The sequence below is a fragment of the Tinamus guttatus genome, unplaced genomic scaffold (assembly GCF_059628265.1).
Source record: "Tinamus guttatus ecotype Peru unplaced genomic scaffold, ASM5962826v1 Tinamus_guttatus_pri_ptg000659l, whole genome shotgun sequence".
Taxonomy (NCBI): domain Eukaryota; kingdom Metazoa; phylum Chordata; class Aves; order Tinamiformes; family Tinamidae; genus Tinamus; species Tinamus guttatus.
In genome coordinates, this window is record NW_028289193.1 from 1,431,308 (window position 1) to 1,444,217 (window position 12,910).

The window sequence follows — 12,910 nt, forward strand, 5'->3', positions numbered from 1 at the left end:
TCCCCCCCCCCGCTTGGTTCCGCTCCGCGCCGCCTTCCGCGTCCCGGCGCCGCTGCCGCGCGCAGCATGGCGGGGCGCGTGCAGGAGGGCCTGCGCGAGCTGCACCGCTGCCTGCAGCCCGGCGAGGCGGGCGGCGCGGCGCTGCGCGGCGGCGGGGCCCTGCGCGCCCTGGCGGAGACCTGCCTGGCGGCCGGCGCGGGCGCCACGCGCGGTGCGCCACGCGGGGGGGCGGCCGGGGCAGCCCGCGGGAGGGGGAGGAGGGCTGGTGTCCCGCGACCCCCTCGTTTCGCCGTTGTCCCCCGTTAACTTAATAAAAACCGCGTTAAAATCCGCTCTGGATAGTGGCTCGTGCGAGTTAAAACGTTGGTCTCTCGCCCCAAATACGCGTTTTCTTAGAGCCTCCCCGCGCGCCTTGGTACGCGCGGGGGCTGCGGTCACAAACGTGTCCCCGGGCTACCCTGACCCCGCTTAAAGAGAGACCCCCGGGGGTGCTCGTGTCGTTCAGCCGCCGGGCCCGGCTTTTCCGTTCGGTTTGGGAGGAAAGCGGCGTTTGCTGGTGTTGGAGGTGCCGGCTCCGCGTGACCGTGGCTGTGCTCTGCCCGCAGCCCTGCACGTGTCCCTCGTGTTCGCGCCGGAGCGTGGCCTGCTCGCCTTCATCCACAGGGCCCTCGGCGTCGAGGAGGTGAGCCCCAAAACCTGCTTTTTATAAGAAACACCGCGGCAGTTCTGTGTGGAGAGCGTGTTACGCTGTACACGTAGCTCCCTAAATACACATATTTATATACGTTCCTTTTCAGTTAAGAGACTGCAGAGAAGAAGCGCTCAAGTTTCTATGTCTCTTTCTGGAAAAGATTGGGGAGAAGGTTCATCCTTACGCCTGCAGCGTCAAGGTGGGTAAAGGAAAACCATTGCTTAGGCATTTTCATGGACCGCAACCTGGCTGAGTGTCAAACCATGACAGGGTCATGGCTGTCCTTCAGCCCCTCCTTGGCTGCCCTATACACCTGGAACTTCTTCGTCGGTGCCGAAATGAGTGATTTGATTGATGTAAGATGTAGTGAATGCAGCAAGTGCGAAATTGTTTCCTCAGTGGTATAGTTAATTTTCAGTGTATCTCTGTAGTGGAAGATAATAGTTGCAGATTGTTTCAGTTTATACGGATTAAATTCATATTTTAAGCATAATATTTTACATTTTCTACTTCTGTTAATAATGTTTAATTTCAAATATTGATATAATAATTTTCCTTTTGCAAGGTTGTTATATGTGCGTTCTGTGCAGAAGTCAGTGGAAATTGTAGTGCTTACAGAAATGATGTTTCTGGTGTGTACATCGCTAAATAAAATGGCTTTGCCTAGAAATGCTTGGCCGTGCCCCTGTATTTCTGTTACCAAGCTAATAACTACTTGTTTTGGGGAACAATAATCTAGAGGCAGAAAAGTTACAGCATGGATCCTTTCTCCTTGTGTATATGTGATATTATCTATTTATTATTTTCTATCTAGCAAATTTGTATTATTGTTTATACAAAAGAGAGGACAGCAAAGTGTAAAATTTCAGCTGTGGAACTTCTGATGAAGGTAAGTTGCATTTTACAATTTTCCCTTTTAGTTTTTAGCAGAAATCTATTATTTTACTATGATTACTGTTACATTCCTATGATCATGCAAAAGATGCAAAGTCCACAATAGCGTGGCCTAATATTTTGACTGTTAATAAAAGATTTATCTTAGCAATAATTTGCCTTTGATGTTCCTCCAACATTTCACTTAGCTTAGGGATGAATATATCATCCCTAACTCTGGTATAGCAAGACATACTTGTTTTGGGGGCAATCAGCGATATTTTTCTCAGTCTCTTATAGTTATTAGGAGATTTTCCATTTAACTGTATTTTTACTCACAAATGCTATGTAAATGCTTCTAACATACTAGAGACTGTATGGGAACGGTGTAGAGAAAGTTTTTTGGTTTATTTTTTAGAAATTTTATTATTGAGTGAGACTAGTTTCATAATCCACTTCCTTGGGTGCGTGAGACACTTGTTTTGCAAATACTTTGCACCTGCTTCGTTTTGTTTATGAGAACTCAGAAGGGAGTCTTGTTTATTTTGAGCCAGTTCTTCTGTGATTTAGATGGGCCTTACAGCTGCAGGGAGAGAAATACGGGATGAAAAAGGCTACTGCAGCCATTGCTAAGTCTATTTTCCAACCTGCTTGATTTTTTTACATATAAAAATACATGTACAGGAAGGTAGCTGCTTGTTACTGTAGATTTCATGGCAATACTTCCTTGGACCAGCTGTCTTAAACCTGAATAGCATATTTAAGCTGAAATTATGTACATGGATTGCATTTTCATTTCGGCTGAACAAAATTGTGATGGTGATATTTGTAAGTTTCCTGAGTTGTCCTTGTTTTTCATTTATTTTAGTTGCTCCAAAATTTACGAGGTTCCTACCTAATGGAAGAAATGAAGGTTGGAGAGATCTTTAATAAATTTTATGGGGAGCTCGCTATAAGAAGTAAAATTTCTGATACAGGTAGGTTTTATTTTTTCTATCAGTCTATTCTTTTATTTATTCTTGTTTTTTTTTGTTTTATTAGCTCCTACAGAAATGTGTAATTGTTACCGCTGTGACAAATGTGTTCACAAATTGCAATGGAAGTGTCAAGATTATGATTTCAGTAATTAATATTTAATATTAACAAATTGTTTTCCAGTTTTGGAGAAGATATATGAGCTTTTGGGAGTTTTGGGAGAGGTCCAGCCTAGTGACATGATTAACAACTCTGAAAAGCTATTCCGAGCTTATTTGGGAGAACTTAAAACACAGGTATGTTTGGAGTTTCTTTTCCATCTCCAAGGTTGCTTTGCTTTGTTTTGCTTTTTGCCTTGGTGTGTGTAGTGCTGTATGCCAGCAGACTGTTACCCCAGTGCAATTTATAGAGGTTTATCTGGGCAATCATAAATGCTTTCTTAAGGACTGTTAAGGTTTGTGTTCTCTAATTCTAGTAGAGAAGTTACCAAAGTAAAAACTGAAGGCCATCATTGACAGCAAATCAATGTGAGAAAAGGTAAAAAATACATAATGATTATGGCAGCCCAAGCAAAGTTATGTCATTGGTAACTTCTTATTTGGGCTGTACTAGCTGCAGATTTTTTTTTTCTCACGTCAGCACAGCTCTGCCTAAGTTTACTTTCTTACATTCAGTGTTTTTAAGAGGTTAGTGTGTGCTATCTAAATTTTGCTATGATTAGCTGAGCGTGCATTTTATGGTGGTCAAAGGAATTCTCATACTTTTGTAGCTAAAAACTCCCCAAGTGATACCAGGTCTCTGAGCAGTTCATGTTTCTGTAGACTTAGGTTCATAGAAGTGGATGGTCCTGAGGATGTTGGCATAACTGTGTTAATTTGAAACATGATTAGCTTACCTAACAGTTGCAGGAACTGGGAAGCCTTGGGCAAATCTTTGTTAGCTTGAGGATATATATATATTTTTTTTCAATTCCTGCTTTTTTAGATGACATCAGCTACAAGGAAAGCCAAATTAACTATTGTAGCAGGCTGCCTGAGGGGACTGACTGCGCTCATGTACAACTTCACCAAATCAGACAATGAAGGTGTGTTACTTTTCTTTGTGAAATGTGGTTATAGAATTTGGTATATTTTAATGGTTATGCAGCCCATAAGCAGCAACATTTCTAGTTGTGTACTCTGAAAAAAAAAAAAATCCCTGCTGGTTTAAGGTTTATTTTTGCAAGGCCAATCCAACTGCATGAACCCATGTAATCTGCCTTTGTGATGAAGCCATCAGTGGGTTTCCCTGTGTAAAGGTCTGAGGTGCTATTTTCTAACCAGAAAGTAGGCCACTGAGAGCCACATTGAAGCTGGAATGCTTTTATCCAAAGATATCTTTTCCTTAGCAAGCAGAGACATGTCTGTCAAAACTTGGGTACTCAGAAAAGTCAGTGAATATAGATAATAGTTTTATTCTAAATTTAAAAGCACTGCAAAAAGAGTGTCTCTGCCATTATAAGTGGAACGTGTAGGGCTTCCAGGTTTTTATTCATACCAGACTTTGGATAAAAATACCTATTTTTTTCTTCACTGCTGTGTGTCAATAATTAAATATTTTTTATCGGAATGTTCCACAGATGCTCAGACGTCGAAGGAGATTTTTGATTTTGCAATGAAAGCAATCATGCCGCAGGTATATTTTCCATACATTAATTGGTCTGCCTAAATTCATTAGCCCTGCTGAAGGATAGACCACATCCAACAAACATTTTTGATATTACAGGTGGATCAGAAGCGATACGCAGTGCAGCTAGGTAAGCCCGTGTTGTTGTTTCAGTTGTTCCGCTGTGGGTACCACTTGTCTGATGGTGTCTTGTGGCCAGGGATCTTCTCTGGGGACAGAGGTCCGCTCCCGAGTCCAGCATCAGACCCACCAACAGGAGTGTTAGCTGAAGAGTGTGAGCTGCAGGGGTGCCTACGTGCCCCTGTGTGTTGGCCCCAGCTCCTGGCCTTCTGGAACCTTCTCTCAGCCCAGTCTCAGACGTGTTTGTGACACTATCAATCAAGGGAGGCAGCACCAACCCCCCGGGCTTCTAGAACCTTCCCGTGAGGCTCCCAGTGCTGTCACTTAGGCCTTGTGCCTTACACTAGGCCCATAGCAACTGTGAAGTGTAAAATCCAATTTAAAGACGGTCTGACTAAACAAAAATTCAGATTTCTGAGGGATCTTCAAATTTCATCTGTGCATAAATCCGAGACCTTGTTATTACCCGCGTTTCTAGCTCTTTGCTGGTCTGTGTTGAAGTTTCGAGGAGGAAGAGACATGAACATGTGTCCTGACCACATGGACACATGCACCAATTGTAAATAGTGCAGTCAGATACTCATAATCACTGTGGTCCCTCTCTTTTTTCACTGATAACATGAATAATTTCATAAAACAGTCATACTTTCCATAACTATATATGTAAAGAAAGAGGAACTTGAAGGGTTGCTTTTATGCCTAAGTTTTTAATGTTTGGATGATGATACTATCTATATATATACTATATATATATATAAAATACTATATATATATAAAAAATACTATGTATATATATATATATATACACAATGGTTGGAAGAATATATTTTATAACTTCCAGTCAGGCTAATATTGCCTAGTCAGTTGAAAGTGAAGCAAATCTGCATCTTAATGAGGTTTATTTTTAAATTGCAGCTGGTCTACAGTTGTTCAGCCGGCATGCTGCTCAGTTCGGTACCTTCCTCCTGGACAACTATGTCTCACTCTTTAAAACAATATGTAAATGGTGTGGCCATACAAATCAGGAGCTGAAGAAAGCGGGTCATTCTGCCTTAGATTCATTTCTTAAGCAGGTATTGTGACTCCACTGGGACCTCTGAAATAAAGGCAGTGTTAGATTTCTCAAAATAGTGGGGATATTTAGTGTTTGGGATTTCAGCAAATCTGCTTAATAAGTAATTCTTCTGCCTCAAAGGCTTTGTATTATGAGCTATGTATTTTTTTTTTAAGATTAATGCGGGTTGAGGGAGTTACTTGCATGTTTCTGTTAATTTTGAAATGTGCCCTGAGTTGTATCTGCTCTACAGATTTCTTTAATGGTAGCTAAGGATGCTCAGCTGCACGAGAGCAAATTGCAGTTCTTCATGGAGCAGTTCTATGAAATCATCAGAAGAATGGAATCGAGCAACAAAGAGCTGTCCATTGCCATTCGTGGATATGGGCTTTTTGCAGCAGTATGTACTGGAAACTTATTCTGATAAATCAGCATACTGGATGGATTTAAAGTTAGGATTCACTCAGTTCATTTTACAAATGTACGTAGCTTTTTATGTAGGAAGTGCTTCTGTTTTCAGATAAGTATTGAAATTAAGCAGCTACATTGTAAAACGTGTTGTGTTTCAGAGTTACTGAAATGCCTCCTGAGCCTAATGGGGCACCTTATACGGCTGCCACAAAGCCTCAGTATGCCCTTAATCACTGAAATACTGACAATATACTTCTCAGTCTGTCATTAGCATTCCAGGTGGCAAACCAGTGGCAGTGTAGACAGCAGTCCAGGACAGCTTTGCTCAGGAAGCCCTTCATATGTTTCCTGTGTTTCATGTGTTTCCTGTGTTTCATATGTTTCCAGATATAAGCAGAAATTGCAATCTGAATAGAAAAAAAATGGGCTGCTAGCTATAGAACATTAGGAGGTAATCTGTCAAACAACTGAAAATTATAAAAACAAAGCTGCACCTAGGGTCTTATGTGGAGGACAGAGATTGTCAGGAAGCATAATCAAGAATCAGCTTCCACTTTGTCATCAGTCACTTAAAATAAAAGTATTACAAAGAAAGTGGTAGTATTTACATACCACCAACCTTATGTGCTTGATTGAGAATTTGTACTCCAAGGTCCTGCTAAATATTAGTAGTAGTAGCCTGTGAATGATAACTGGATGGCATTAATGTAAGCCACTTGTCTTTTGACTAAACTGCCTAAAGAAATAAGAGCATAATAGCATCTTTAATTCTATATTTAAGATATTTACAGAGAAATTCCATACTTCTCAGATTTGAAATTGGAAATACTTTGTGATTGAAAGTTCAAGGACTCTTGTAGCAAATTACAGTGCATCTATTGCATTGGGTTTTATTTTTGTTCACTGCAGATACTGTGCTAGTGATCAGAATAGCTAAAGTATTTGTCAAGTCATCCAGTGTCTTTGCAGTTTAGACCTTACTTCTAAAACATGGAAAATTTATTCAGATGTGTGGAGTTCCTGGAAAATGTAAAAAAGATTATTTACATTATAGTTCAGTGATGACTTGGTTAGGTTTTCAGTGTTGCAGCATGTGTTCACTTGCTTGTATACAATCCCTAAATGATTGTCTTGTTTTCTCTCCATAAGCCCTGCAAAGCTATACGTTCTAAGGACGTTGACTACATGTATGTTGAGCTGCTTCAGCGCTGCAAGCAAATGTACCTCACAGAGGCAGAGACGGTAGATGACCATATATATCAGCTACCAAGTTTTCTCCAGTCCATTGCAAGTGTGGTAGTCCATGTAGACACAGTAAGTGGAGTCTTTAAAGTACCAGCCAAATCTTTTTTATGTATATAGTAGCTGAGCAGTTATCTGTGGTAGAAGACATTTTTTTTTTTTTTGTCTGCAGTGTAATGGCTTTTAGCTCCTGCAGGGAGAGTGTCAAAAGAATACTAGATTTGAATAAAGAAAATAAGCAAAAGCTGCTAAATAAAATGCTGCAGAGCATTCTAATAAAAATCATGTAACCAAATGCAAAGAGGGTTTTATTTATTTTAGGAACAGCTATTGCTTGGACATGGCCATACTTTCTTTTTGGTTATTTCACTATACCTACTTACTTATTTTTTTTTCTGCCTAGTGCTACGGAGCTTTGTATATAATCAGTTTCATCTCTATGTATACACAAGTGTTTCTTGTTATATGAAAAGCTTGTAGAAACAATGGGAATGGGGCACATCAAAACACCATGCCAGCAGGTTATGGCTTTTTCTTTCAGGACTGATACTTAGGCTGTCTTCTGAGGCAAATACTTAGATTTTTTTCTGATGCTGTATAGTATCTGTTCCGATGAGGGCTTTTTGGGTCCAGGGTGGAGCTGGAAAGCAAGCTTAGGCTGGAAAATAGTCTTGCATTCTGTGTTCAGATCTAAGAATGAATGGATTAGATGCCAGTGTTACTGATAATTACATTGGCACTTTTCTAATAAACTTATGGCTGGTTTTGCTGAAGCTCTAATTAACTCTAATTAACTGCCTGTCATGATATGGTCCAAGAAACATTCTGTTTTTCTTGATATCTAAGATGTTTTCACGTGTTGTGCCTTTTATCATTCTCAGAGTAGATTATAATGTAAACACTTCTTACAAATGTTCTGGAGGAAAATAGAGATAAATAATTGTCTTCACATGATTTCTTTTCCTTTTATTTATTCGAGCTTCCTGAAGTATACACTCCAGTCCTTGAACACCTAGTTGTGGTACAGATTGATAGCTTTCCACAGTACAGTGAAAAAATGCAGTCAGCCTGTTGCAGATCCATAGTAAAGATATTCCTAGCCCTGACAGGAAAAGGACCAATTCTCTGGAGTTTTATTAGCACTGTAGGTGAGTCTTTGGAATTTTTTTTTTTAATTAAACCTTTTCTTTTCTTCAGCGATGGAAGTGGAGGGTTCTTGTGTCATTTTTAACATACACTGCTAAATCACTCAGTGAATGTGTTTAACAGCTGCTTCAAGTGTCAGAGGGGACATGTCCAAGGGCAGGAGAATATGTTTTTGTGGTAATCTGATTTAGTTTCAAGGCTCAAAGGATTACAGAAAGTAAGTTTAAGGAAAATACCAAAATTTGTTCCGTGCTCTTTCCTCATTTCTACAGAAAAGCATGTGAACTTGCGGTAGGGTCCTCTTTACCAGAAATACAATATTTTTATTTTCTGGAATTTAAACATGGTGAAAGTGGAGATTCCAAATATGCAATGCCTTGGATTTAGTCCTGCAAATCTAATAATGAATGTGGCAGCATTGATAGCTGACAATTTCAAAACCCCCAGGGTACTGACATTTTATTATAACAGTGTTCCAAAGTGATTGAATTTATTTCAATTATTTACAGTGGCTTTTCTCTACTGTTATTGTATTTTCATTGTCTCTCCTGTTCATGATATGGGATATGATGTGCTCACAAAGGACTGTGCTGGGATAAATCCTTGTCAGTGGGAGTCAGAGAGAGTTCTTGGCTTTTCTAACACGGGCATTAGGGCAATGCGATGACCACCACTGCATTCAGACTCAGGACAAAGTTGCAACAGTTGCAACAAAAAGCCAAGGTTGGAATTTTCTCTGTGCAACACCCTTGATCATTGTCTCTGCTTTTGTTTATGTTTGTCATTTAAGAAACATGCCTATATTTTCCTCATCCTGACAGAATGTATGAAATAGAAGATTCATATTTATGATTTAATGGATTTAATGGATTACCGATGTATAAGTTATATATGTTGTGTCTTTTTAAGTCTGTTGAGGCTTTTTTTTTTTCTTTCAGTGCATCAAGGATTAGTCAGAGTCTTTTCCAAGCCTATCACATTTTCAAAGGTAAAATAACTGTTTAAATATATTTGGTTTTCTAGATTCCTGAAGTATTCACGCTAGCTCTTGACCATCTGTTCAAGTAAACATGGGAAGGCTAAAGAGCAAAAATAATACTGTTCTTTTTAAAGTTATTATCACCAGTTATTATTACTCTCTCATGTTCATTTTTCTCAGAACTGTGAGGATGTCCTTCTAGTAGTGAAACTAAAAGGAAATATATATTTGTTCTCTGGAACAAAGTTCTTCTTTGCTCAGGTTGTCTGTCATGAAGTCGACTGTATCTATAGTCATCCAGCTTTCTGTTACATTAACAAATTTTGCAAACTTCAAAAGAAGGGGAAAAGTTCTATTCAGTGCTATTTGTGCTAGAGGGTGGATTTAAAGGTTTTTAATCCCATCCAGCAGACTTTAGAGTCTCTATAGTAGCTGATTGCTGGGAAGAAGAAAACTTTAGAGACTTCTGCAAGGAGCTGTAATGTTAGTTCTGGATTATTACACAGAATCCCAGAACGGTTGAGGTTGGCAGGGAGCTCTAGGGATCCCCCAGTCCAGCCCTGCTCCAGCAGGGACACCCAGAGCAGGGGCACAGGGTCCATCCAGGCGGGTTTGGAGATCTCCAGAGCAGGAGCCTCCACAGCCTCTCTGGGCAGCCTGTGCCAGGGCTCTGGCACCCTCACACCAAAGAAGTTCTTCCTCACATGGACATGGAGCTGCCTGGGGTTCAGCTTGTGCCCGTTACCCCTTGTCCTGTCACTGGCCACCACTGAGAATAGTTTGGCCCCATCCTCCCTACAATCACCCCTCAGGTACCTGTTATTGTTACCCCTAAGGTACTTATTATTGTTCATTTTATTTGTATCAGATGCTGTATGATTCCAATTTTTGTTTCTTCCAGTAATTTTGCAACACGTTTTGACTTGGAACAGTGAGTTATATATATACTGCATTTCTGAAAAATACTGTGTCCTTTTAGGAATATTTTGGGAAAAAGAAGACTTCTGGATCAGAAGAGTCTGCAGCAGCTGAAGAAGTTGGAGCAGGGAAATGGAAAGTACCAACATATAAGGACTATCTGTATCTCTTTAGAAGTCTACTCAGTTGTGACACAATGAAGGTAAAAGCATAATTAACATGGGGTAGAAGAGGAGAGGCACTGTATACTCCTGTAAGACCTGTATAGCCTTATCACTGCTTTTCTAGTCCTAGATTTTTTTTCCCCAAATATGTAGCCTGTCCTGCTTTGCAACTGTCTAATGGTTTTAGTTGGATATCATGTCAGTTGAATTAAACAAGCAAAGATAAATTTAGGCTTCCATAGCTGAGAAGGCTGTAAAGCCTTATTCTTCAGATCAACCAGAACTTAGCTTGTGAATTCAAGAACCAGTTCTTACTCTTTATGGGGTTGAAACATGATCTTTATCCCTCCTGCAAAGGAATCTGTTTTGGAAGATGAAAACTTTCTGGCCTCCAGTTCAGCGCTGAAGTCCCTCAGTCGTTTATTATACGATGAACTTATAAAATCTGTTTTGAAGATTATTGAGAAGTTGGACCTGACTGTGCAGAAACTGCAAGTTAACGAACAGGTGAGGCACAATGATTTGTCTGGTAAACTTTGCTTTTGTAAGGGAAGCAGAATCCCACTCCTTGCTTTGTTTTCCTGATTATTATATAGTTCCTCTTAGGGTCCTCAAATTAAAATTCTGATTGGCGAAAATGTTTTACTTCATATTTCTGGATGCTGTATTTCAGTTAAGAGGTGGAAACATAGAATAAATTTATGGAATCTGTTATTTTAGACTCCCTTCTCTGGCATCTAGAATGGTTTTGGTTTTGATGCTTACTGTTTTTGTGATAAGCAAGTATTCCTTATTATTTTCAGACTTGTTGATGTGTATATTACAGTTATCTGTCTGTATCAGAGTAGCTAGCAACAGTCATAAAAAACAGAAGGGGCAGTTGCTAATACCTTAATGACTATTCACATAAAAAAATCACGATTAAATGCCTTCTTTTTTTTTAATGTTTGCAGGATGAAACTGAAACTGAGAGTGCTTTGGTTGTGCCTACTTCTGACCCCGCTTCAAACCTTCAGCCAACAAAGCCTACAGACTTCATTGCCTTTATTAATTTAGTGGAATTCTGCAGGTACTCATACGTAATTTATGTAGTTTAGAAGTTATGGAGTGGCTGAAATTTAAATTGTTTATTTAAGATGCCTGTTTCTGACTTAAGATCACATTTATTATATTTTGAACACACATGGTCAATTAGTTGGAAGACAGTAGGTGTCTTTCAGGCATCTGGATCATGGATAAAAACCAACTCCTTTTTTTTTAAGAGAATGCAGGATACAAGTCATTCATATGCATTGTTTAATTGTAAGCATCATTTAGTATCCACTGCAACATTTAATATTTTACTAGCCGTATTTTCTAAGTACTTCAGAGACCAGAAATTCAGTCTTAGTAATACAGTATTTGGTCAGTAAGGGAAAAGTACAGCATTATTTGTGAATATCCACTTTATTGTCCATGATAATGTTACAGTTTGTGAAAGTAATGCAATGTTTTATGTGAGTATATATGTTTTTTATAAAGTTAGTAACAAAGTGTAATGAGAGCAAGAAATGGTTTTGCACTTTGAAGCAATGTAAAAATCTACAGTCATCTTAGAAGTCATAGTTATCCTCTCCCTGTCTTTGGAGATGCTCCATTATAGCAGTGGTTGTCTTTAGTGAACTGACTTGAAGTTTGACCAAAATGGTGTATTGTTTTGATGTTTTCTGTGTATCTGTTCTACAGAGAGATACTTCCAGAGAAGCATGTTGAATACTTTAACCCTTGGGTGTATTCCTTTGGTTACGAACTTATTGTACAGTCAACAAAACTACCTCTTATTAGTGGATTCTACAAGCTGCTTTCTGTTGCAATGAAGATTGCAAAGAAAATAAAATACTTTGAGGTGAGTTCTCTCTTCTCAGTAAAAGTTTAATGCTGTAGTAATGATGGGGCCTGTCTTTTATCCAAGCCTTTCACACATGTAAGCACAACAGCAAATAGTTCCTGCAACTCCTGCGCTGTTTGTTTCAAAGGTAATGGCATCCTGTGCTGCTGTAGTTAAAAACACATGGAACATCAAAATTGGGGTGAAAGCTCAGTTTCTGAAGAGACACTATCCATGTGTGATGCTCTTCCCAGCCACTGACCTGTGCTGTACAGAAGATCTATCTTGGATATTAGGAAAAGCTTAGTCAGAACAGCAGACATCTGCGTGGGTTAGGCATTTCAGGCACGCTTGCACAATCCCACACATTGATTTCCTCAGGAAATATCGTGCCCCATTGGTAGGTGATCCATTTGTGGCATGGAAGTTATTGTAAAGTGAGAGTCCTGTGTGGCCAGCACGGAGCTGGGGACTGCTCTTGCCACTGCTGGTGAATGGTACTAAATAAATGAACTTTCGGAGCTCACTGGCATGGATTTTCCTTAGCAGATGACATTGTTTGTGAATTGCTGTTTTCTCTTCCATCTGCGCTCTGGCCATGTGTCTATCCTATATTAGGATTTTTTTTTCTCTTTTCTTTTGTGGCTTGTTGGACCAAGGGCCAAGGAGGAAACAAATCATTTTAAAGTACTTTTTCATTCCCGTGTATCTTGGTTACTTTGTGAAGTATTAAATGCCTGTATGCCAAAAAGTTGACTCTTGATATGTGAACCTAGTGGTAGTAACTCATCTTGGAGAGAGCAAA

At 39.6% G+C, this 12,910-nt stretch overlaps 1 protein-coding gene across 1 annotated transcript in view; it reads left to right on the forward strand.

Annotated features, from left to right (window-relative positions):
* Positions 1-66: 66 nt before the first annotated feature.
* PRKDC (protein kinase, DNA-activated, catalytic subunit) overlaps positions 67-12,910 on the forward strand; it is a 76,719-nt gene continuing 63,875 nt past the window's right edge. Inside the window, exons 1-18 of the mRNA XM_088536365.1 lie at positions 67-211; positions 606-682; positions 798-890; positions 1,506-1,580; positions 2,433-2,541; positions 2,723-2,835; positions 3,524-3,623; positions 4,158-4,213; positions 4,304-4,334; positions 5,240-5,397; positions 5,632-5,778; positions 6,939-7,103; positions 8,011-8,179; positions 9,116-9,165; positions 10,136-10,276; positions 10,596-10,745; positions 11,192-11,307; positions 11,964-12,123. Of these exons, the coding sequence (XP_088392491.1) occupies positions 67-211; positions 606-682; positions 798-890; positions 1,506-1,580; positions 2,433-2,541; positions 2,723-2,835; positions 3,524-3,623; positions 4,158-4,213; positions 4,304-4,334; positions 5,240-5,397; positions 5,632-5,778; positions 6,939-7,103; positions 8,011-8,179; positions 9,116-9,165; positions 10,136-10,276; positions 10,596-10,745; positions 11,192-11,307; positions 11,964-12,123 (2,055 nt within the window). The remainder of the gene's footprint in view (positions 212-605; positions 683-797; positions 891-1,505; positions 1,581-2,432; positions 2,542-2,722; positions 2,836-3,523; positions 3,624-4,157; positions 4,214-4,303; positions 4,335-5,239; positions 5,398-5,631; positions 5,779-6,938; positions 7,104-8,010; positions 8,180-9,115; positions 9,166-10,135; positions 10,277-10,595; positions 10,746-11,191; positions 11,308-11,963; positions 12,124-12,910) is intronic.